This window comes from Athene cunicularia (genome assembly GCF_003259725.1).
Source record: "Athene cunicularia isolate RWA chromosome 5 unlocalized genomic scaffold, athCun1 chr5_part1, whole genome shotgun sequence".
Classification (NCBI taxonomy): Eukaryota; Metazoa; Chordata; class Aves; order Strigiformes; family Strigidae; genus Athene; species Athene cunicularia.
In genome coordinates, this window is record NW_020799101.1 from 34,715,225 (window position 1) to 34,741,479 (window position 26,255).

General features: G+C 35.7%; 1 protein-coding gene across 1 annotated transcript in view; it reads left to right on the plus strand.

The window, feature by feature from the left end:
- RYR3 (ryanodine receptor 3) overlaps nucleotides 1-26,255 on the plus strand; it is a 242,309-nt gene that overhangs the window by 184,677 nt on the left and 31,377 nt on the right. The window contains exons 68-83 of the mRNA XM_026848909.1: nucleotides 1,834-2,074; nucleotides 3,515-3,602; nucleotides 3,713-3,805; nucleotides 6,537-6,599; nucleotides 8,421-8,435; nucleotides 11,423-11,593; nucleotides 12,062-12,121; nucleotides 13,214-13,345; nucleotides 14,207-14,319; nucleotides 17,044-17,143; nucleotides 19,885-19,994; nucleotides 20,839-20,890; nucleotides 21,598-21,651; nucleotides 21,918-22,017; nucleotides 25,795-25,874; nucleotides 26,146-26,222. Coding sequence (XP_026704710.1) covers nucleotides 1,834-2,074; nucleotides 3,515-3,602; nucleotides 3,713-3,805; nucleotides 6,537-6,599; nucleotides 8,421-8,435; nucleotides 11,423-11,593; nucleotides 12,062-12,121; nucleotides 13,214-13,345; nucleotides 14,207-14,319; nucleotides 17,044-17,143; nucleotides 19,885-19,994; nucleotides 20,839-20,890; nucleotides 21,598-21,651; nucleotides 21,918-22,017; nucleotides 25,795-25,874; nucleotides 26,146-26,222 — 1,549 coding nt within the window. The remainder of the gene's footprint in view (nucleotides 1-1,833; nucleotides 2,075-3,514; nucleotides 3,603-3,712; nucleotides 3,806-6,536; nucleotides 6,600-8,420; nucleotides 8,436-11,422; nucleotides 11,594-12,061; nucleotides 12,122-13,213; nucleotides 13,346-14,206; nucleotides 14,320-17,043; nucleotides 17,144-19,884; nucleotides 19,995-20,838; nucleotides 20,891-21,597; nucleotides 21,652-21,917; nucleotides 22,018-25,794; nucleotides 25,875-26,145; nucleotides 26,223-26,255) is intronic.

Sequence of the window (26,255 nt, forward strand, 5' to 3'; positions counted from 1 at the left end):
AAAAAAAAAAAAAAAAGGTGTTTGCTCCTCTCCAGATAATAGTGGTAGAAAGAATTTGTAATAATGAATAAAAGACAGATATATGTTTCAGAGAACTCCTACTATTGCTCTTTGATTTACTTCTCATGTTAGCCTTGTACTTTGTTGAGACTGTGTTAACATTGGTCCTTTCTCTTAGGATATTTGGATATTTTTCTGAACATGATGTTTGAATTCTTTTCTTGAACTGCATATTGTGGTATTTGAAGCTTAGTTGAAGATCTTACCTACATTACAAAAATTACTTTTACATAGCTGAGCTGATAATTACAGGACACCTTATGGTAAAGCCATAGCTTTATGGCAGCTATTGTCTACATCAGTGCTATATGCACATCATCAGAAACACATAATTTATGAGATGAGAGACCTATATACCCTAAAGTCTTACTATAGTTATGTCTGCCCAAGTCAGTGACAGGGAAAAACATGAGTGACAATGTTATTTGTATTTATGATTTAAACATAGATGAACGTACGTGTTCTCTTTTGTTAATTAATCTTTTGCTCTTCTGCCTTTAATTGCAGTTCTAGGTATGCCTGATACAGTAGAAGAGATGTGTCCAGACCCCCCACCCCTTCCTTCTTCCCCCAGCTGTATATGCTGAGCTATGGTCTGGGATACCCCTTAGGTCAGTTGGGGTCAGCTGCCCTGGCTGTGTCCCCTCCCAACCCACTGTGCACCCCCAGCCTACTTGCTGGTGAGGTGGGGTGAGAAGCAGAAAAGGCTTTGGCTCTGTGTAAGCACAGCTCAGCAGTAACAAAACCATCGTTGTGTTATCAATGCTGTCTCCAGCAAAATCCAGAACATAGGCCCATACTAGCTACTGTGAAGAAAATTAACTATCCCACCCAAAACCAGTACAGTTGTATCCAAATTTTATCATTCATCTTAAACAGTGTAAGAGTATAATATGCAATAAGTTGTCAGGAAAATCATAGATTCATAGAATCATAGACTAGTTTGGGTTGGAAGGGACCTTAAAGATCACCTAGTTCCACCCCCCTGCCATGGGCAGGGACACCTTCCCCTAGCCCAGGTTGCTCACAGCCCCGTCCAACCTGGCCTTGAGCACTGCCAGGGAGGGGGCAGCCACAGCTTCTCTGGGCAACCTGTGCCAGTGCCTTACCACCCTCACAGGGAAGAATTCCTTCCTAATATCTAATCTAAATCTACCCTCTTTCAGTTTAAAACCATTGCTTAATTGTAGAGACCACTTCTTGCAGTTTTGTAGTGGCTGCTTATCTATGTAGGGAGATAATGTGGTTCTTCCAAGGATTTTTGACATAGGCAATCTGCTTTTTATTATTAATGCTTGTACAAAATAGAACTATGATCTTGAATTAGTCATTCATTCTTTGCATTTTAGTTTGCCCAAGGCAAAAGAGATAAAAGAATTCTTCCAGAACAGTCTTCTGACCGTATTCTGACACTGTGTACAAAAAAAAAAAAAAAAACCCACACAAAAAAGCCCCCAATGGTATTTTTATGAGGACTTTGTGTCTCAATCCCTACTTTGTTTAGCTTCTAAGTTAGAGACATGTGACTTGCCAAAATCATGGTATTTTAATTGACATAAGGTCGAAATACTTATAATCTCAATTCCCAATAACTAGCTTTTAATCTATCAATACACACAGTTGTTTTAAAGCTATATTCATGATTTTATTAATATGCACAGAAATATGTGAAGCACTATGATCTATATGTTTTCTAGAACTGCAGAGTTCTTATTAAGATTAAAACCATCAATTGTGCATTAATCATAGGATAGCTTATCTTTTTACTTATAGTTTATGCTCAACCCATCATCAGCAAAGCCAGGCCTGATCTGCTCAAAACTCACTTTATTCCAACACTGGAGAAATTGAAGAAGAAGGCTATAAAGATCGTGGTGGAAGAAGAGCAACTGAGAGCAGATAGTAAAACTGACACCCAAGAAGCTGAGCTACTCATTCTTGATGAGTTTGCTATTCTCTGTAGAGACCTTTATGCCTTCTATCCAATGTTGATACGTTATGTGGACAACAACAGGTAAATAAAAACTAATACTTGAACTCATATTTATTAGTTAATGTGCTGGAGTCCATGATCAGATAATCAGAAAGAACACAAGGCATTTAATGTTATGCTGAGAATCAGATCCTGAGTATTTTAAGATTCTTAACTTACAGAATGATATACCTTGAATTCACACCTTTTTCTTACATGCATTTGGCTTATTTGGTTGTACTGTAACTGCACTATTATAATTGAGAATGCATATCCCAACCAGAATTGTGCTACCACAGCCCAATGACATTACAAATGCATATGCCTTTCAGAAACTAAAAAACAGCTAAACCCTTTAACTGCTAATGAAGGGCTGAAAACCTGTTTTGCCTCAGTTGAATCACTCTGTTTGCAGATGATGACCACAAAGATGTTAATCATTTGTGTTGTTTTTTTTAAGACAGAAATAAAAAGTGTTTGGACAACATTGTATTGCCTTTGGAATTACCAGTTTTTCTCCTCAACCATTTAATGAAGGTTTATTCTGTGCTTACACTTCCCCTTTCATTTGTCCCAGAATGTGACCCCAAGATGCTCTTCAGAAGAATATCTAAAGTATTTTAGTCATCAGAACATACTGGGATAGTTAGGAGCATTTTCACTGCATGCATGATCATTTATGCTGTGAACTAATTTACACTGAGAATTATTTGCTTTTTATAGATAACTCAAGGCTTTACTATGTCAGACCTTGTTGGCAAGGAAACACTTTAAATTAAAAAAACAGATTTAACTGGGCTGTGGACAAGTTCAACTAGAAAGATATAGTTAATGAGCATAAGTTACAACATAATAATTATTTCCATGTCTGCTGTCAGATGCCTGCTTTATGTATGGTCATATTAATGCATTTTAATTTAGAGACATTTACAGGGGCTGCATTTGTTAGTTCATTTCCCGGAGTTTTCTGAGCATCTTTATGTAGATGGACCCGAACTGAAGTTGTATTAGTTCCTGGATTACAAAAATAAACCACATTAAGCAGTCCTTACAGCTCTACCCACTCACTCATTTCCCTGTACTCTTCCTCCTCTCCCCATTATAGTGTTTTCTTCTGGATCAGCACAAAATTTTCATAACAAAGTTTTATTAGGGGGGGAAAGAAAAAAGAAGATAAATACTCAGAGAAAGAGTTCTGCTTTTCAGTCAAGTCTGTTTTCTAGTCTGGTTCACAGAATAGGCACCAAAAAAATGTGTGGCGCCATGGGGAGGAGGAGCAGGCAGCAATAAGTAGCCAAGAATGGAGATGAGTTAAGTGGCCATGAAAAATGGTGTCTCTAACTATGGCCATGGAAAATTGAAGTGATTCTCATAAATTCCAAGACTGACCATACAAATGTAACCTGATCCATTAGAGATTGTTATATTCAGTCGTCTTATTTAAAATGTCTTATTTTAAATTTCTCTTGTTTTTGTAACTAGAGCCAATTGGCTGAAGAAACCAGATGCAGATTCTGATGAACTCTTTCGAATGGTAGCTGAAGTTTTTATCCTGTGGTGTAAATCACATGTAAGATAAGATGCATAATTTTACTTCCATTTCAGTTTGTCTTTAAATATAAATGTGGTACATGTGGATGAATGAAACTTTGGGTGATATTTTTTTCTTTTCATCTTTAGAATTTCAAAAGAGAAGAACAAAATTTTGTGATTCAGAACGAAATCAACAATTTGGCATTTTTAACAGGAGACACCAAGAGCAAGATGTCTAAAGTAAGTTAATAAAAATTTGTGGATCAGTTAAATCTTCAGCATGTGCTTAGTGTGTTGTAAGAAGGCTCTGAAAATCTACTCAGATTGCAGCTGTTGTGCTGGTAAGAAAAACAAAACCTTGGTGGTAGACATGACAACTACTATGCAAAGTACAGTCTATGTACCTTACAGTTATTTATTAAATGTCTGCTAAGTAGTCGAAGACATACAATTTAAAATAAAGGTCTTGAAAAAGATACATGTATAAGAGAAAATGGGTTGTAATATATAATATGGATTGTTGATCTTTCACAAAAAAAGAAAACAGGTAGACTATTTTATAAAAGCAAGTGAAGAAACATTGGTTGCCTGATCTTTTTCTTGTGAACGTCAGTCAGGATTGTTCTGTCAGTTTTGATGGAAGACTGCTGTCTTTGCATATACCTCTTTATTCATATACATAGTGTGCCACGTGTGCACTATTTTTCCTGTTTCTTATTAATGACCACATTAATTTCTTTTTTGCTCATTTTCAATATGACAAGATGCTGACATGATGGCTGGAAAGTGCATTTGTTACCTGTATAATAGAAAAAATGCATGTTGTCAAGGTAAAAAATGCCTCTTTGACATTAGCTGAGGAAGACTGCCTTACTCAACTAAAGCCAGCTGAAGTCTAATTCCAAATTAGCGGTGGTAAATGTAGCAAAGAACCCTTTGGTTTATTCATATTTGTAATGCATTTGGAGTAATCCTACTTTGAAAGTGTTCCAGAGAAGTGGGGGAGTTTCTTGTTCTGTATTTCACTATATTTTGAATGTCTGTAACCTAGCTACTGTAAGTCCAGTTTTAGACAATAAAGAGTCAGATAAAATGTGCCATTATATTTCTTCATTCTTTTAAATTTTTTAATTATTTTAAAAAAAGACGTTTGCTTCTCTTCTATTTTAAGTTCTGAAACTTAGTTAAGCCAAACCCTTTCCATACTGGAAAGTTTACAAGCAAAAATATCAGATTTTCTGCTCATCATTAGTTCATGACTAACACTAAACAACAATTTAAACTATATAGACAATTCCAGAATTTTGAGAAAAGGAAATTTATAATATGATTCCTTGTTTTCAAGATGCAGCTCACTGAGACTGTATGATAGAATAGAAATGTTTGTATTCCTGTCATTAGCAAGATGAGTAGTGGGCACAGCCAAGGCTATTTGATGATCAGTTGCACAATAACAGAGTCTAACGTGTAGCGCTGTACTTTTATGATATGGCAATCACTACACATACATTTAATACAAACACTTTGACATTATGTGTTAGAATTGGCCTGAGGAGCCAAGAATTAGGTGTACTTTTTTTAAAACATGACAGATTAGAATCAGGTGATTCACATTTAGTCTAAATTGTGTCTCACTCCATTACTGATAATAGGATAATATGATGTAAACTGTTAGTGACATATTTTAGTCAGTCTGGCGTGACAGGAATGACAAAACAAATCTTTACAAAATAAAGAATATGTATCCCTCATACTGCTCCATTTTGAATAAAATCACAGGACTTTAACATCAAGAATCTATATGTCCCAAAACTGTAAGAGTTTGGTTTTGAGATTACATTCTCAAATGCCTGTTGCCTATATTTAAACATACAGATATATTGTGTATAAATACGTAAATGTTCTTTTTTTCATATGGGTATACAGTACAGGGAGATTTTTAATTTTTTTTATATGCGTATATTTTTTTGTAAACATTAATATCAAATCTTATCATTCAGGGACACTGCATGGTTTTTGCTAATATAGGAAGAAATAAAAGAACATAATTTTCATGATTTAATATTTTATTAATATGATACCATATCTGCAGGAATGATTGAAGAACAGTTGATCATTTAGGTAGGCATTTGTTTCACGAGTTACAATACATAAGGCATCTTTTAAGGTGTTCTATTGGTTTTCTATATATGGTTTCTAAGCAGGAAATGGATAACATTTCCTAATACATAATGTAAGTGCCCCCAAACCAGTGCATTCATTAAAGCATGCATTTAGATCTGAATATACATTTTTTTTTTTAAGTCTGCATAGTTTAGAATAAAAAAGAAATTCTCTAAGTAACTGAATTTCAGGACTTTTTACAAGGGTTGATAATTATTTATATCATCAGAGAATAATCAGTAGAGGACATTATGTTAAGGAATATGATTTTTATAATTTTGGATATAATATTAACTTTAGGTCAGCAAGTAGTACATTAACAGAATAATTAGCACTTTTCTCTTCATCACCAGTTCCTCTTTATTCACATTTTTAGTGGAAGCAATCATATCCTGTATTTATCAAGCATGAGAATATGAATATGAACATTGGCTATTAACAGTTGGCCCAAGACAGAGCAGTTTGGTGTCTCTTAAAGTAGTAAAGCCCATGCTGATCTCAGACTGCTTTAGACAACTGTCTGTCTTACAACATAGACTTCGTATTTTTCCTAATATACAAGATACTGTGATAGTACTAGTGTGTAAGGTATGGAAGGTCCTGTATCTTTACATGCCATATGCAAAAAACAAAACAAACAAACAAAAAAAACCCACCAGAGGATGAAGGATTAGGATTAGATTATTTATCATTAGCTAATAGCAGGGATAACAAATGATTCCTTGTTACAATCAATAAATTAAGTACCCATTGTGTTTTGATTATACAATATTAACTTTGATATTTTCTCAAATAAATGTATTAACAGCTGAGCAAGTTTTTTAATTTTTCTTTTCTAAAAAAATGGCAGCAGATTGCTCGGAGGGGAATGGTAAGTTAGAGAACTTTCAGTCTGAGAGAGACTGGTAACTTAGATTGCGTTGAAATAACAGATTTGTGATAGAAGTGTTGAAATGGAGAATTTAAACACATTCAACTCTGCTAATCTGTTATTTTTGAACCCTTCATAGTTTTGTTGATAAAACAGCATTTTGATTATGATTCAATGACGTCCTATTGTGTTTTACAGTTAATTGGTATAAAAGACTAAGCGTATACATATACATGTACATAATAGGTGTGTAATACATATGTGGGCAATTTTTCTGTGTAAGTTTTAGAATCAAAAAGAATGTCTGGCTGGATATATAACCTCAGTTGCTAAACACCTGCATAACCTACTGAAGTTTTATTTGACTGGCCCTCATAATTAATTTTTTTGTATATATTTTTAAAAAGCATTTCCATAGACCTATTATAGAAGTTTGAGGCAGTCATAAAATCCATTTGTATTATGAAACAACATTGTGATTTGTGCCCATTTGTAATATGTAATACATATTAGTTGCAAATTTATGATAATTAGAGGATTTCATGTTAGTATTTTCTGTAATAATTTTAGATCTCTTCTTTAAGACTATTTCAATTGCATAGAATATGTATCCTTTAGATATACTGTGGTAAATCATGAGTGGATTACTTTTATGGTCATCTCTAATAAATGAAATATAATTAACATCTTGTCTTTACTTACCTTCAGTGTATATCTGCTGAGCCATGTCTGTGCAGCATCTACATATTTCAAGCAATTGAAATTTTCCATTAAAATTTGCTGTTTGTCTGAGTAAGATATTGAAGATTCTAAGATGCTTAACAATTTGATGATTAGTCTTACAGTCTTTCTTGATATGTAGCTGGTTTTCTTCACTATGTGATATAAATATAGTAGGATATAAAAAGAGGTTTTAAAAATAGCTTGTCTTCAACATTTTGAGGCTAATTCAAGAATAGAAAGTTACTATTAGAGCTATCACAGAAGGAGGGCATTGTTTCTATCAATGTTTTTTTCTGTTTGTTTTTAATCAACAGTTTTCTATAATATTTTCCCATGCCTGGTCATGGATTTCTTTGAGTAACTTGATTTTTTGGCCATTTTACCATAACTACATGGTTCTGTTGTTATCTTCTTAAGCTTACCTGACACAATGATAATATAGTGTTGACTATGGAATACATGTTTGTTTAAGTGTATTTATGGTAAAAAAAAACTGTGTATGTATGAGAGTTACAGTTGAGTTTATAATAGTGTTCTCAAAATGGGTACTGCTGAGAGATATGAGCTTAAGTCAAGTTTATCTCACGCTGTCTCCAAAACAGTAATAAGCTATGCACTGGGAAAATATATCTATAAATGCTGCATCTTCACAGTGATAGTTTGATTTCCATTTCTAAACATATTTTTTTTGTCAATCATATTTTGGTGGGTAAAAGAGGTAGAAAGAGCTATTTTGGTGAAAATGTGAATATTTTTCATTACTGGACCATGCAGAATTCCAGACAGTTTTTTCCTTTTAACAACAGAAGTAGTGCAGTAATTAGCATATGGATTTGATTACTAGATGTACTTCCTTATGTGCTGAAGAAGCAAATTGTAGTGCTGAACAGCAACAGATAAATTCAGAAGTTCAATCATTTAATAGGGATTAAGCTGAATTTGATTATACACTTACAGACTATTGTTTTAGCTACAAACTTACTTAGAATATTTTTATTGTCCTGATAAAGTTGAGTATGTTTATTACTAACTTGTAAAATTATCATCTTTTCATCTCTTTTACTTACGTTTTTTCCCCTTTATTTTTCTTTCATACAGGCCATGCAAGTAAAGGTACAGGTCAAAGTGCATGATGTGTCTTTGTTTCAGATTTAGAGATGATCAGGCTCCAAGCATTCTTTCCATTGATCACAGCAGTGGCGTCACAAAGTAAAGGCCCAGGTTCCACCTACTAAAAATTTTCTCCAAGTAAAAGTGGCAGTAATGGACCAGAGCAGCTGGAATTCCCTTTGGCTCTCTCACATGTTGCTTAATGTGAAAATGTAGTAAAACTACTTTTTCCTAATTATTTAAGATGTACATTCTGCCTCTGCTGTCTTTCTGCATTCTGACTTTTTGGTAATATATTGTAGCAGACATTGTAATTGCAATACCTAAGTAGAGTCACCAGAAACATGTATTTGGCTTGTGATGGTCAAGAAAGATATTCAGGATAAATGTGCTATAAACTATACCCTGTCTGTAGATGAATAGAAGATTGTATTAGAACTAGTAAGTTTAGATTAGGTATAGAGTTGAAATTCTACCTTTTTCCAAAATTAAATGTTCTTTACTAAAGATGTGAGGTGTGACAAAGCTTTTGAATAACCACTGTGTCTTTTGTGTATTTAATGTATTCAAAGTGTTGTCTCCAGTGAACCATAGTCCACCTTCCTTTGCATCATTCATATTATCTTTTTAAAATATGAATTTCTAATATAGATGAGTACTTTCTGACCTATGGTGTGTTCTTCATTGGGGAAGCAGAGTGAACAGCAAAATGGAGCATAAAACCCTTTCATCTTTCCTTTCACCCTGTGTGCTGAGAAGCACACGTGATGCTGTGAAGACTTTTTAATCAGTGAAATTGCAGGCATAAGTTAAAAAGTGAGCAGTTGCATTAAACTGATTTCATGCTTTGCTACTGTCAAACTTCCTTAGGTATCTAGAGTATGATTTAATAAATACTCTCATGATAATGTCAGAAAATTTTAGGTTTAAGGAGGGTTGGAAATACTAAAAATATTAATTCCATCATCTTAACCATTTTTTCCTGGTTTTTTTTTAGTATAAATAAGTTCCTTCTTCTTTCTGATTATATAATTAATTATTATGAATCTACTGGAGAATCTGTAATTTATTTTCTCTGTATGTTTGCTGAAGGAATGTCCACTTGTGTGTTTAAATCCTCAGACAAGTAAGATCGTTTTGTGCTGTTAAGCAACAAGATTGTATCATTCTTCTTGTTGAGGTCCTTTTAGCTCAGTTACTTATTTAGGCAAAATATATCCAATTTAATGCTCTTTAAGGTATTGTGTTTACTCATATAGATGTATATTAGAACTGAAAGAGACATAATTTTGTTGTCATTTAGGTTTCTGTCTGTGACTATACTTATACATTTATCAGCAGGAGTTTTGAATTCACAGACAGCAGAATTTGATGGCAAAGGCAGAATGGATCTTCTTTTCAAGTTTTAAAAATATTCAGGTTTTAAGGCTCACTTATCTTGTTCATACCTAGTTATTAATCTCAAGTGAAAATAAAGAAAATTGGATGTATAAAATGTCCTCAAGCATAAAGATGCAGAAAAGTAAACCAGTATCTCCTGTTCTTTTTTTTTTTTTTTTTTTTTTTTTTTTTCCTATTTGGTATTCCTTATTTGAGATGCATAGTGACGCCACTGGAATATAGTGATACATTGTGGGATTCGTTTGTCTGTTGTCAATGTAGAGTACAAATACTGTCATTATTATAGCCATTACATCACTGCTATTTCTAAGGCACTTCCAAAAGCAAAGCTTTGAGGCAAAGTACTCTCTTGCAATTGTTAGTTCCTTAAGAAAGGAAGCCACATCCATTGTGTGTTCCCTCTGACCTGCCAAGTGCTCAACACCAGCTACGTACACAGAGATTCACCATCTAGAAGACAGAATTTGCCAAAATTTACCACTGAATAGAATATTTGTGGCTGCCGTTTTTTCTTCCAGTGATCATTGTGATAATTGGTAAATAATGAATTGCAATTGATTCTGCTGTATCCTTATGTGGAACTACACAATGTATTATAAAAACAGTGGTCAGTAAAAATTAATTGACAGAGGGAAAAGGATGTGGAGGGTTAAATGCAAGCATTTGCTATTTTGTAGTGTTGTATAAGCCTGGAGGCCTAGTCCTGAAATCTTATCTTGGGCAAAACTCCCCTTGAGTGTAGTAGGAGTTTAATCTAGGTACAGAATTCAGAACTAGGCTATTTTTATGTTGTTGTTGTTGTTTACCATATGTTCATTAAATATATGAGTCTGTTCTAAAAATTTTGATTCACTGTCTCAAAAATGAAAAGTTGTGTATGAAATGTTGTACAGTGTCTGTTCTGAGAAGATAGGGCAAATGTTACTCTGTTGTGCTGTTTACTTCCCTGTCTCTTTTGTTTTCCTTTTCCTATTACTCATGATCTTCAAAGATACAGAATACTTAATTTTTCATCCCAGATTTTCTTTTATTAGTCAAAGACAAAGGGCAGTGCTTTTCCCAAAGGCATTCATTTACTGGCATTTATTTGAATTGAATCAAAGCCCTTTAGATACTGGTATTTTTCAGTTGAGACAAATCAGACAATATTAATTCATTCAGATGCTGGACAACTACCTTTATGTAAGTTTCTAACAAAAATATAAACATCCTGAATTTGTCTCTATAACATTGAGAACTAACAGTGTCTCCTGAGACTGACTCAGCTTTTAATTTTGGGGCTGTTTCTATTTGAGAGGTAAGATCCAGAAAATATAGTTAGATTCATATTTATGACTGCACACAAAAGTATGTTACTACTATTAAAATATTACTGTTACTGCAGTCTCTGCACTGGCACACACCAAAAGTATTCCTTTACATTTCCTGCTCAAGACTGTACACCCTTCCTCTAATGCAGAATTTTAAATTAATAGTACTACAATACATCAGGAACATAGTTTCCTTGGACCATTAGGGGGAAGAGCATGTTGGAAAAGTGTGTGATCAGAGAATTACAGTCATTTACGTTTCTATTATTTTAATTATAGTCTGGAGGACAAGATCAAGAGAGAAAGAAATCAAAACGTAGAGGGGATTTGTACTCCATACAAACATCCTTGATTGTAGCTGCTCTTAAAAAGATGCTTCCCATTGGTTTGAATATGTGTACTCCTGGGGATCAAGAGCTCATCTCTTTGGCTAAGACTAGATACAGCCATGTAAGTGTATACTTTGTAACAGTTTTTAATGCAAAATAGGCAGAACTTTATAAACTGAACTTTGAGGCATGGATATCTAAGCAGTCAATATAATTAAATATATCGATGTACTCTAAGCAATTATAGCTGCTAATTGTGCTTTCACGAGAAAAAGTGGTGTGTATAGACAGCTGCCATCATTTCCATCTCATTTTCCATTTGTATACAACATACTTTTTTACATAGGCATATTCATCTGGACCAAATATTGAAATACCATTAGTTAGCTTTAATTCTCTTCAAAGTTTAATCCTTGTTTTTTGGTCAAAATTAAGGAAAGCCTTTGTCCTGTGCCTTTCTGGTAACTTACGTACTTTGAAAACAGAAGAATTTCAGTTTCAATATTAAAATAATAGCTTTTCTATGTTATATATGTTCTTATGAGATGAATCATAACCTGAATTGAAAAGTACTTCTACCTTTCTACAGAGGGATACCGATGATGAAGTCAAAGAACATTTACGTAACAACTTACATTTACAGGAAAAGGTAACATAAATAAAATCTATCTTGAAGATGCTGATGTGCATTTTTAAAACACAGAAGTCATAATTGGTTTGTTTATCGTCATATGTGAAAAACAAAGAGAATGTGAAAAGCTATTAGAAAAATTGCTATTTTAACATTTTTCTTCATAATTTTTTCATGACAATAATTAGTTTATTTGTAGCCTTGGGTGGTACTTTTCAAGTTTCAGGAAGTCCAATAGAATGGGACAAGTGTAAAGAATTGAGATACTGATAGTTTTAAAGCTATTATTATTTAGAATCAACTTGATCCAAGAAGAAAAAAAAAACAGTATTTCAGCTTCCCTTCTTCAACTTAATTAATGGTTAAGTAGTATTTTAAGAATATATGCATTTTGAAGTGACTATGATATCGAAAAGTTTGTGTAATCTTAACACGTAAGAGTTTAACATGCACATTTATGTTCCTGCTTTTTATATGCTGAATACACAGTCAAAGGTGATACCAAGTGGCTTCCTCATAATTGTGTAGACATAAATAATTTAGATCATTGCCTTCAGTCTTTGAACATAATAGGAGTAACAAATCTGACATGGGAGATGACTGTCTGGTTGATATAAATTTGTGCTCACATAAATTTAAATTGGACACACTAAGTAATTCTAACGTACTTTTTCTATTTCTGTTTTGCAAAAAACCCAAGACATTTGGCTGTAACTCTTCACCTGCTGAAATTCCAGCTGACTTTTATAGACTACATAAAACAGCTTTCCGCTGTTGGTAGTGAAGTTCTGCAAGGAGTTAAACTCAATCTCCATACTACGTGTGCTTCCTTATTTTTAATGAGTTAAATGGGATACAGAATTCCAGGGTGCTTTATTTGGTTTCATGAAATGAAAATACAGAACCTTGCTTAAGAATTAGTTCGGTTACCCAATGAAACACAGAACCTAATGCCATTTTCCTGAGCTGCTAGAAGATTTTGACTAAAAGGGGACAGACGAAGTGGGTATAGTTATAATGTTCTTTATTATACTGAGAGAATAATAGTGGTGGTAGTCAAATTCAGTATCTTTATTCAGCAGTTTACATACAAAATATGTTGGTTTTTAGTCTGATGATCCAGCTGTGAAATGGCAGTTAAATCTGTACAAAGACATTTTGAAGAGTGATGAACCTACTGACCCTGAGAGAAATGTGGAACGTGTGCAGAGAATATCAGCTGCTCTGTATCATCTGGAACAGGTTAAAAGTTAAATGTCTATACTGTGTTTTAAAGTAGCTTGAGTTCTTTTTTCCTTGTAGAGATTATTTTGACTTCAGTCATGAGTGTCATTATTAAAGTTTCCAGATAAAAATTATTTTAGTGCATGCATTCATGTGCACAGACATGCACGTACAGGTGTCTGAATATGCAAAGCTTTTAATGTAATCCGTTGGAGTGCCTCAGTTTACCTTCAGGGAAAGCTCAGGATGTATTTACCTCTGCAAAACTTTGTGGACAGTTGCAAGAAGTATAGTATACAAATCATTACTATTCAGTAGCTGCAAAATCTGTAATTTTAGGAACGGATGTTCGTATGTGCACTTATTTTTAATACACGGGTTTTAGCCCATCTCCTATTTCTGCACCTGAGGATGCTGTAGCAATGTTCAGATTGGTTGTCTTTTCATTTAATTGATAAAATTTAAATACAAAAAGGCATGTGTACTCTTCCCACATAAAGTTAATCTGTTTCGTTCACGAGTGATATAGCACAGAAATTCATTCACATAAACAGTTGAATACAAGTAGTTAGAAACAGACAAAATAGCTGTTTTGGAATTTTACCAAGGAGTCCCACACACGAGATACTTTGGCATCTTGAGTTTTTCTGTGTAAACTGAGAGGTGCTATATATAAGGTCCCTAGTATTTTTTCTTATTAATTTAAAAACCAAAAAAAAAAAAAAATAGAACTCCCAAAAAAGCATTTTTTTTCAGATGATGGGGAGCATTTGTAACATTTTCTAATTTGCTAACTACGTTAAACGCTAGCTAAAAAGAAAGTTTTGAATAACCACTGAAAATTTTCCATTGTATGTACTAGAAGATATTTTCCCATAGGTTGAACAACCACTGAGATCAAAGAAAGCTGTTTGGCACAAACTCCTGTCAAAACAACGCAAAAGGGCTGTTGTTGCATGTTTCCGAATGGCACCGTTATACAACCTGCCAAGGTAAATGGCTTACAGGTTTATTTTTTCATAACTTTTGTTTACATTTCTGAGTGCAAACATTGCTTGTGTGTATACCTACAAGTTTGTTGATCGTTAGGCCTATGTAATTTTGTTTGAGGCAAAAGAGTTGGTAAGTTACCGGCTAATTCCTCACAGTAGCAAAATACTTGTCTCGTGACAAATAACCAGAGGGGGAAAAGACCATAGGAATTACACTGCTTCAAAACCAAAACGCTTCATTTTTGTCAGCTGTTACTCTGTATAGTTCCTTGAGTTATTTGTGAAAATTCTTAAGATGTTGCTGTTTCTGTCTCTGATTGGTTGCTCTTTTTACTCTTTATTCTCCTGTGTTTGTATTCTTTTCTCTTTTTTTTAACTTTGTATGGCTATTCCTCTCCTATTGCATGAATGCTTCATGGTCTTTATCTTGCCTGAGGCAATCTCTAGCTCCTACGTCTGAATGTTATATGCATTAAAGTGGCTATAGGGGCAGAGCAGTACAGAATAATATTTTGGATTTGTGTGTTGCTCTGCATCTTAATCCAGTTGAATGTAGATACCACAAAGTCCAAGATAAAGTGCATCCTTTGCCTGGAGCCATATACTGCTTTAAACAGAACATTAAGACCATGCAGCACTGGGGTCATTTACTTTACCCTGTACCTTCTCAACAAATCTGCTTTTTATTCAGATACAGCCTAAGCACATCTTTAAGTTTGCTTTTCACCTTATTCTGCACTTTTTCACCTTTCATGTTTAATGTTTTTGTTCAAAGATTGTTTGCAAATTATTTAACAGAAGAATTGCATTGCATTTTTAAATGCCTTTATTAAAGCCAGTCTACATGCTTGATGTTGGCTGAAGATCTGTAGCTGTGCCACTAACATATTGGAAGAATATTAGGTTTGCACAACACAAGAAGCCAGGTATACTGTAAAAAGGACACATTATTCCTTTTACCAAATATAGTAATTCTGACTGTAATAACTTCTCTAAGTTGTCACACTAGCACCAAGCAATCTTTAAAGAACCAGAGAACTGAAAACGTTTAAGTACAACATAAAGCAAACTGGCTAGCATCAACCATTTCATCTTCAAGCATTGTGTTTGGAAAAACAAGAGGAAGTGCTATGAAGAGCACCCATTTCAGTATAACATTTTTGTGAGCATTGGGTTTTTTACAACCATATGGATTTATCACTTCTTAAAATGTTTGGAATACGTATAATCACCCAGATGATCAAAGTGGTTCATCTTACTTTTGCCTTTAAAATAAACCCCACATTTATCTATTATTTTTGAGGTTGATGGAACACTTGCCAAGGGGCAAAATGGGTTATGAATCTGTATTTTCGTTTTCAAGAAAATATGGAGTAATACTCATTGAAGTAGAACATTTACATTATCTGTAATTTTCATTTAAAACTTTTGTGTGTTAAAATATTGAGGTTAGTTCTTCTCAAAATTTATGGTAGATTTTGTGGTAGAGTTTACTACTAATTTAAATAGGAATGTGAGGCAAATCTTTCCAGTTATTTTATCTTGTAGATTCTAAAGATGATCTGTCATTAAAATATTTTAGCCAATTAACTGTGGTATCTGCACTTCAATACGGGCAAGAGTGTGACACTTCAAGCTTAGAATCATAACATCATAGAATGGTTTGGGTTGGAAGGGACCTTTAAAGGTCCTCTAGTCCAACTCCCTTGCAATGAGCAGGGGCTTCTAGGTATATTGCTTAATGGATAAGTGCAGAACAAAGTTTTAAAATTAATTAGTTTGTAGACATACATTTTTAGATAAATCATAGGATTCTGATGGGAAAAAAAGGCTATCACAGTATTATGCACCTATAACTATCTCCATCATTTAAATTCATTGTGTTGTTAAGACATTTCTAGCAGGGTACGATTAATTCTAAGAGCTATGTAAATCCCCTGATCCAGAGTTTCAAGTGCAGCTCTCCTTATCTTGTATATTTCCTTATTTTAGTTGTAGTTTTATATTGGGAGTGTTAGTTCTAAATTTGATGCTAGAATCAATTAATTTAAAGGGCAGTAAGCAAGCATTGTGGTACCCTTTCACTTATCCTAGAAAAGATTAATATCTTCCGTGAATAATGAGCTCTTTTATTTGAATGTTTTCTGGAGACTTAGGTGTCTTTTAATATAATTTAATGTTAAACTCATATTTTAATCTAATTTTCTTCAAAATGCATTCTTATATGTATCAGTTCTAGGAATTCCAGTAAGCTATTTCAGAAATTGAAATGTCTATTCATGTGGAGGTGTTTGTTAAATCATAGAAAAATGACTTTGACTTCTATTGTAGAAGTACTCCCTTTTCTGAGAAGTGCTTGGAGATACAAAAGAAATAGTTCTATTGTAAAATATTTTAATTTTTCAAGAAAAAAAAAATAAAAATCAGTTATGTTAGGAAATACTAATTCTTCATGTTCTGTGTTTAATGAATGTACATGGCTTTAAAAAGTGTCTTATGTGATAAATGTTTCTCTGAGATGTGTGGTTTTTATGTTTGACGTCTTAAGCAAATTAATTTGTAAAAAAATTCATCTTACTGTCTGTCATCTGTATATGCACATAGATACAGCGAAGTTGTACATGGCAATTTTTCATACACAGTTTACAGATACATTCTTTCTGACTACTTTATTGAATTTAACTTGTGCCTTTCTTCAATGAAAACCTATATGCTTTTCTTCAGACACAAAATTAGCAATTTCTTCCTGAGCACCTTTCAACGTGTTTGGCTGGAAAAAGTACATGAAAAAACTCAGTATGACAGGCTTATACTCAAGTTAACGGTAATGTAACTTGTGGAGAGCCTCTTGCTTATGCGCACACTTACTCCTTCCCAGCCATGATTTGATGTTATCATAAAACATGAATTTGTACAATTTTCAGAGGGGATTCTGATTGGTCAGTTTTTGAAATTTGAAAACAAAATGGCACCAGTGCCAGCAGGAGAGCCTAGAAGGTTGGCTCAATAGCTATTCCATTATAAAATAATAATTCATGTGCACAGTGTTTTTAAACACATCATGGTGTATACAGCCAATATGTATAGCTTTTGTTAGTGGTGCAGGATAAAAGTAAATGAAAAGGCTGTGTGGAACAACCTTCATACCTTCACATTGTGCACATCGAAACAAAACTTCTCCCCCAAATGTAATGTAAAGATGCAATGGTTTGGCAATTATTATGTGTAGTCTTATTGCCATGAGCTGTGTTTTCTGTGGAAAGTTAAATGAATTAATACTGAATATTAGGAATTGATATGCCTAAGAGTTTTCTAAAATTAGTCATTTTCTAGAGCAAGTTTTGTGTATTTTTAATCCAGCTTCTTTGAGGACACATTAACACTTCCCTGATTTGGAACTGAAAGAAAAGAAGCTGAGGTTATGCTTCTCTGTGGAAGAAGGCAATGATTGTCTGCAGATAACATGCTGGAAATCACTTCATTATTATTTTGGTGTTGATGGCCAACTTCTGCTGTCTCAATGTCCTAAATCTAGTAAACTAGATTTACATCTCACAGGTGTAAATCCCACCCACTCATTCTCAGTCTGTTCAAGTGTGTATTTTTCCCATGCTTTCATTAAGGTTTCAGTCCTGTAGTTTCACATATAATGTATATTAGCACTCCCAAAGCCTTCAAAACAAAAAGTAATATATACATGTGTATTTAAAAAAAAAAAAAAAAAAACATGCAGATTTGTCACTGAGTGTTAGTTATGTTTTGTATTTTGTTTCACTGACCAATCAGAGGATCAGAATTGTACAAATATGTATCCTTACTAATCATTAACCACCTGAGCTGTTATACTATGTTCCGTTACCCCTCTTGATCTCACTTTCACAACCCCCCCCCCCCAGGCACCGTTCTATTAACCTCTTCCTCCATGGCTATCAGAACTATTGGATAGAAACAGAGGAATATTCATTTGAGGAGAAACTAGTTCAGGATTTGGCTGTAAGTACTGACATAATTGGGCATATTTTCCACTGCCCACTTCAGTGTATATTTTATGTATCTCTTATAACCTATATTGAATTTTGGTGTACTGTATGCATATGCATAAACTTATAAAATATTAATCCTTATGCTTCAGGGCATAAGGTCATTTTCTGCTGTGGTCAAAAAGACATTCACCCTGTGATGCACACTGAAGTGCATTAAGGTAGTTTATGCCTTCAGACAAACTATGTGATACTCATTTTTGGGAAGAGAAATGGATTAGATGAAGTGTCAGACTATTTTTTTCATTATGGTAATTCCTATGTTCCTATATTTTATTTGCTGGTTTTTAAAGCTTGACACAGTTGATCCTTTTCCCCTTTTTAAAACTTTTGTTGATGCATAATATTTAATTTTAACATTTTCAGCTTTGATACAAATTAATTTTGCTGTTTTCTTGTTGATACATTGTAAGGATAAGTAAGTATACGCAGCCATATTCAGCAAAAATTTAGTTTACATGTGTATTTGATAAAAGTGATCAGTAAGCTTCAGCTTTGTTACTTTCATTACTTAATATTGATTCAGAAAGAATACTTCTTTTTCTCTTCCCTCTCTGTAGTTAGTTTGTCTAAAATACTTCCAAGGGACCTATCACCATGGTATATAAACACCATGAAAATTAATATATATCTTCATGGATAACATGAAAATGCATGAAGGCATCAGGAGATGTTTCAGTGTTAGCAAAAGTAGTCATGTTGTGCTTTTTAAAGACCACTTGTATAGAAGGTTGTATAGATCTTTTAAAATGTCAGCTAATATATTCTTCTCATATTCTGGACAATTATATGGTCACAGTCTTTGTTTGACTTGTTGTTTCTTTCTAAAGGAAGGAATGAGACCATTAATCAAAAAACTAATTACAATTCTTTCAGATTTACTAGAGAATTAAATTGAACTTCTGTAATTACAATTATTACTATAATTAGAATAATTCTATATTAATTACAAACTCTACAAAGGGGTCATAACACAAGTAAGGTAAAGGTGGTGGCTATCTTGCATTTCAAACTGCCAAAAAATGTTTGAAGTTGACTATAAGAGCAGTCTTTACATTTGCTGAATCAAGGTTACCTAGAAATGATATATGAAAGTATTGTACTAAACAGTAATCTGAACATGATGTATGACTGATGACATTATTAAAAATAGTTCCATTTACCAATAATTCTGCTAAATAATTGATCCAGGACTCTCTTTCAATTGCAATCTACTGGAAACATGTAATTTCTGCTGAATAAGGCTTCCCTAAGATTTTCACTGTCTCATTCTCAATACCTTGCAAATGAGAAACTTCTAATATTACTATCAAATATGAGTAATAATCAGATACTCTCCTTCTGAGTCATACAGGCACATAATGTTGCAGTTTATGCTATAAAACTGCTGAATAAAGTGAATACTGGAGGTTAATACAAATTGGACAGAATAAAATTAATTAAATCCTTTCCTAAGCTTAGTTATTCCGCTTTTTTCTTACTCATGAAGCTTAATTTGTATATTCTGATATAAATCTTGAGACAGACACCTCCAAAAAAAGAGGAAGAGGAAGAGGAGGAGACCGAGAAGAAACAACCTGATCCACTTCATCAGATTATCCTCTATTTTAGTCGCAGTGCTCTTACAGAGAGAAGGTAAAAAGAGCTGTGTGAAAATGCACATTGAGTAAAAGGCACACAGTAATTGAATTTCTAGTAACAGTAGTAGTAATTGAATTTCTAGTAACATTACAGAAGTGATTTAACACAACTGCAGTTCATTATTGTGCATGGTGAATACTTTTTTGCCTCTCAGTTTCATTAGAGTTTTCATGTATTTTAACTTGATATAACCTTTATATTGACTATTTCTGACATTTTTAAAGCTTGGTAAATACCCAATACAGAAATAGCATAGCGTGAATTCTCATAGAAACAAAAAGTTTACAGGAACTGTTGGTTCGTTCAGAGTACCTGCCCTGGTCTATGGTGTTAGTAAGTGTGCGTTGTTGTTTGTATTCATTACATTTTATTCAGTATGTCAGAAAAGGTTTAATTGATGATTACTGTGTATCTCTTTCAGTGCCGGTTTGAATTTAGACAGTTGATTAGAATATGTATTTTGTATGAGTACTCCAGTGCTTCATATACTTTTTCTGTATGACTTACGTAATATTGCCATCTGACAGTTATAGTTATTCTATAATACTTTTTTGCACTTGCAACAGCCAGGGATCCTTGCTTATCCAACATGACTAAGTTGAATGTCCAAATATACCTCTAAATTATTTAATTAAAACATTACAGACTTGGTTTGAGATAAGAAAATACATTTATAATATGGTTTTTCAGTTTAATAGCATTTCAAATAGACATGTGTATTTAATGTTATTTAATAAAATACCCTTTCAGAAAAAATATATTTAAATATTAGTAGGAATATGACATATTTTTATTACTACATCGTAAAATAATTTAAAATATTTTTTACTTTTTATAGCAAATTAGAAGATGATCCTTTATATATCGCCTATTCCGCTATGATGGCAAAGGTAAATATATCATTTCAGTCTCCATTCCTCACTTCACTAGGGTACTTCCCATTCATTTCAGATGGTTTTTAAACCTTTCCCTTCTGTTTTTTAAGTGGACTGCTTAATACCAGTAACTTCTATATTTTTAATGAAGCAAAATACTGTTCAGAATTATATGTGTAATGAGAAATTTCTTACATTAATATGACAAAATTCCAGTAGGTGCAATCCTGTTGACACCACTTGGCACTTTGTTTTGTACAGGATTAACTCATGAACAGTTTCAACATGTTAATTATCTTCATTCTTTCGGTAATGATTTTGGAGTTAATATTTGAAGTCTGTCAAAAATAAGTTGACAGTTTTTGCAACATATTGATTACAGCCAACACACAAGGAGAGTTTCACTGTGAAGATAAATAATATGGATATAAATAGAGACATGACACAAGAACACATAGCATGTAGTTGTAAGCTGTATAAGGCTGTAGTTACAGGGTGTGTATGTAGCTGGACGACTGCCCTGAAGTACTCGTACATTAGGGCATAAGAGCTTCCTAGTGTGAATGAGCACAAATGTTTACAGTTACAGGGATTTAAAATCATCTTAATGCCTTTAATTATTGGTTTAATTCTTTCATCATATTTATAGAAATACTATAGTAAAAACAGACATTATGTTTCATAATAAGCAAAATCTTGTGATTTGTTTCTAACATAAAAAGAGCTGTCAGGAAGAAGAAGAAGAGGAAGAAGAAGAAAAAGAAAAAACATTTGAGGTGAGACTTGAAATAACATTTCTTACTCATTGTCTAATGTGCAAGTATTTTAAATATGTCCACTAGAATAAATGCAAGAATAACACAATGTTTATTGAGCTGGTTTCCATATAAAGGAAAGATGTTGTGATATGAAGTTTTGGTATCAAAAAACTCATGGATTATGGAGGCTGATGGCCTTCAACAACTTCAGAGTTCTCATATTCCTATTTTTCCTGAATCAGTTACAGTTGTTATCCTATTCTCATTTTTGTTCCCAAACCCAGGAAAAAGAAATGGAAAAACAGAGAACTCTCTATCAGCAAGCACGTTTACATGATCGTGGAGCTGCTGAGATGGTTCTTCAGATGATTAGTGCAAGCAAAGGTAATGTTCTGTGGCGTAGTAAAAGTATACAGATAAACATATGTATACTGCTATGCATATATTATAGAATCATAGACTGGTTTGGGTTGGAAGGAACCTTAAAGATCTCATCTACTTCCCACCCCCCTGCCATGGGCAGGGACACCTTCCCCTAGCCCAGGTTGCTCACAGCCCCGTCCAACCTGGCCTTGAGCACTGCCAGGGAGGGGGCAGCCACAGCTGCTCTGGGCAACCTGTGCCAGGGCCTCACCACCCTCACAGGGAAGAATTCCTTCCTAATATCTAATCTAAACCTACCCTCTTTCAGTTTAAAACCATTACCCCTCATCTTATCCCTACACTCCCTGATCAAGAGTCCCTCCCCAGCTTTCCTGTAGCCCACTTTAAGTACTGGAATGTTTCTATTAGGTCTCCCCAGAACCTGTTCTACTCCAGACCGAACAAGCCCAACTCTCTAAGCCTGTCCTCATAAGGGAGGTGCTCCAGCCCCCTGAACATCTTTGTGGCCTCCTCTGGACCTGCTTCAGCCGGTCCATGTCCTTCCCATGTTGCAGGCCCTGAGCTGGACACAGCACTGCAGGGGGGGTCTCACAAGAGCGGAGTAGAGGGGGAGAATCCCCTCCCTCGACCTGCCAGCCACACTTCTCTTGATGCAGCCCAGAATATGGTTGGCCTTCTGTTCTGTGAGCACACACTGCTGGCTCATAGTCAGTTTTCAATCCACTAGTACCCCCAAGTCCTCCTCTGCGGGGCTGCTCTCAATCCACTCATCCCCCAGCCTGTATCTGTGCTTGGGATTTCCCTGACCCAGATGCAGGATCTTGCACTTGACCTTCTTACACTTCATGAGGTTTGCATGGGCTCACCTCTTCAGCCTGTCCAGGTCCCTCTGGATGGCCCATCTCTTCCCTCCAGTGTGTTGACCACACCACATAGCTTGGGGTCATCGGCAAGCTTGCTGAGGGTGCACTCGATCCCACTGTCCATGTCACCCACAAAGATGCTTAACAGCGCCGGTCCCAATACTGACCCTTGAGGAACACCACTCGTCACTGGTCTGCACTTGGACATCGAGGCGTTGACCACAACTCTGAGTGCAACCACCCAGTCAATTGCTTATGCCCTGAGTGGTCCATCCATCAAATCTATGTCTCTCCAGTTTAGAGACAAGGATGTCGTGTGGGACAGTGTCTAAAGCTTTGTGCAAGTACAAGTAGATATCATCAGTTGCTCTTCCCTTATCCACAAATGTTGTAACCCTGTTGTATAAGGCCACCAAATTCATCAGGCACAATTTGCCCTTAGTGAAGCCATGTTTGCTGCCACCAGTCACCTCCTTATTTGCTACGTGCTGTAGCACAGTTTCCAGGAGGATCCGCTCCATGATCTTGTCAGGCACAGAGGTGAGACTGGCTGACTTGTAGTTCCCTGGGTCTTCCTTTTTCCCTTTTGAAAAACAGTTTCCCCTTTTCTAGTCAGCAGGAACTTCACCAGAGAGCCACAACTTTTCAGATATGATGGATAGTGGCTTAGCCACTTCATCTGCCAGTTCCCTCAGGAACCACAGATGAGTCTCTTCAGGTCTCACAGACGTGCACCTTCCATGTTCCTTAGATGGTTCCTCTTCTGATCATCTCCTACTGTGAGCAGTTCTTCATTCTCCTAGTCCCTACCTTTGCCTTCTCCATCTTGGGTGGTGTGGCTGGAACACCTGCTGATGAAGACTGAGGCAAAAAGGTTATTGAGTACCTGGGCTTTCTCTATATCCTGGCTGACCAAGTCTCCTGTATTCTTCTGGAGAGGGTTCACGGTTTCCATAGCCTTCCTTTTATCATTGACATACCTAATAGAAGCTTTTTTTAATTGCTCTTGACATCTCTGGCCAGATATAATGCTGTCAGGGCTTTGGCCTTCCTAACCTGATCCCTGTCTGCTCAGACATTTTCTCTGTATTCCTCTCAGGCTACCTGTCCTTGCTTCCTGTGTGGATGAACATCTTGTTCATCCACACAGGACTCCTGGCGTTCTTACCTGACTTCCTCTTTGTTGGGATGCATTGCTCCTGAGTTTGGAGGTGATCCTTGAACACCCACCAGCCTCCTTGTGCCCCTCTTCCCTCCAGGGCTTTAGCCCATTGTACTCTACCAAGCAGATCCCTGAAGAGGCCGGACTCTGCTCTCCTAAGTCCAGGATAGCCAGCTTGCTCTGCACCCTCCTCACTGCCCTAAGGATCTTGAACTGCACCATTTCATGGTCACTGCAGCCAAGCCTGCCCTTGAGCTTCACATTCCCCACGAGCCCTCCTTGTTGGTGAGAACAAGGTCCAGCACAGCACCTCTCCTTGTTGGCTCCTCTATCACTTGCAGAAGGAAATTACCATCAGTGCATTCTAGGAACCTTCTGGATTGCTTATGCCCTGCTGTGTTGTCCCTCCAACAGATATCGGGGTGGTTGAAGTCCCCCAGGGCTTGTGAACATGAGGCTGCTCCTCTGTATCTATAGAGGGCCTCATCTGCTCAGTCTTTGTGGTTGGGTAGCCTGTAGCAGACCCGCACTATAACATCTCCTTTCCCTGCCTTCCCTTTAATCCTGACACATAAACTTTTGGTCAGCTCCTCATCCATCCCGAGGCAGAGCTCCATGCACTCCAGCTGGTCACTGACATAGAGGGCAACACTCCCTTCTCATCTCCTGTCCTTTCTAAAGAGCCTGTTTCTTTCCATTCCAACACTCCAGTCATAGGAGCCATCCCAACAGGTCTTCATGATGCCAGTAAGATCGTAGCCGTGCAGGTGTGAGAACATCTCTAGCTCCTCTTTTTTATTCCCAGTCTACGTGTGTTTACATAGAGACATTTAAATTGGGCTCATGGATGAAGCTGATGTACTGCCTGGAATTCCTTTGTGCTGCTCTTTGGCTGTTCTCCTGCTGACCTGTAGCCCCTCTCTGGGCTCTAGGCATCTATTGGTGGGACTGGCATCAAACTGATAGGAATGGAATGGATTGAGGTTACCCTCCCTCAGCAACTTCACTTTAAAGCCCTCTTCACCAGTTTGGCAAGCCTGTGTCCAAAGATGCTCTTCCCCTTCTCTGACAGATGGACCCCATCAGCCCTCAGTAGACCAGGTTTCTCAAAGAGAGTTCCATGGTCTAAGTAGCTGAACTTCTGGCTGTGGCATCAGTCCCATAACCAATTGTTGATCTGCCAGATTCCACTGGCACTTTCAAATCCCTTCCCTTTGACCAGGAGGATTGATGAAAAAAAAATACCTACACTCCAGAGTCCCTTACTGCCACTCCCAGGGCTCTGTAATCTTTCTTGATACTCCTCAGACTGCTCCTGGCTGGATCACTGGTGTCACATGGAACAACAGCAGCAGATGATAGTCAGTTGGCTGTACGAGGCTCAGTAGTCTCTCGGTGACACCCCTGATAGGAGCCCCTCGTAAGCAGCACACCTCTCCGGAGTGCATCAGGTCAACAGATGGGTGCCTCTGTACCTCTCAGAAGGGAGTCACCTACCACTGTCATCTGTCGCCTTTTCTTAGTTGTGCTGGTGGTTACATGGGGAGCAGATCAGGCTGCCTTACTCAGCTCCAGCATCTCTCCTGATGTGATATACAGTGTATTATGTCATTACACCTATGATACATATGTGGTACATAATGAAAGAAAATAAATGTTAACCACAACTATAACTGGTAAAATTTCCAGACTTCTTTTCTGATTAAGTAGTCATAACTGCAAGTTTTAATGACTGTACCCTTGTTTTAACAGGTCATACAGGACCCATGGTTGTTGAAACACTAAAACTTGGTATTGCTATTCTAAATGGTGGGAATACCATAGTTCAACAGGTAAAGCTTTTCTAACTACTATGAGCCTTCCTTGTATAAAGGAGGCAATTAATTCTGAGAATTATAATGTGCTGTCATGCTTTTGTTTTACTGCATTTAAATTTAAGCTAAACAGTGAAGAAAGATCAGGGTATTTTTGGTTCAATGACAATGATATTATTGCTTGCCAGAGATTTGCATGTTGCATGGTAAATCAGGACATTGTTAATTCATATAATGTTAATATAGATTTTTTTTTTTTTTTTTCCCCATAAAAATGTATACCCACTAGAAAATGCTAGACTACCTGAAAGAGAAAAAGGATGCTGGATTTTTTCAAAGTCTCTCTGGCTTGATGCAGTCCTGCAGGTAAAAAGCATAAATTGTATTATTATACTTCCA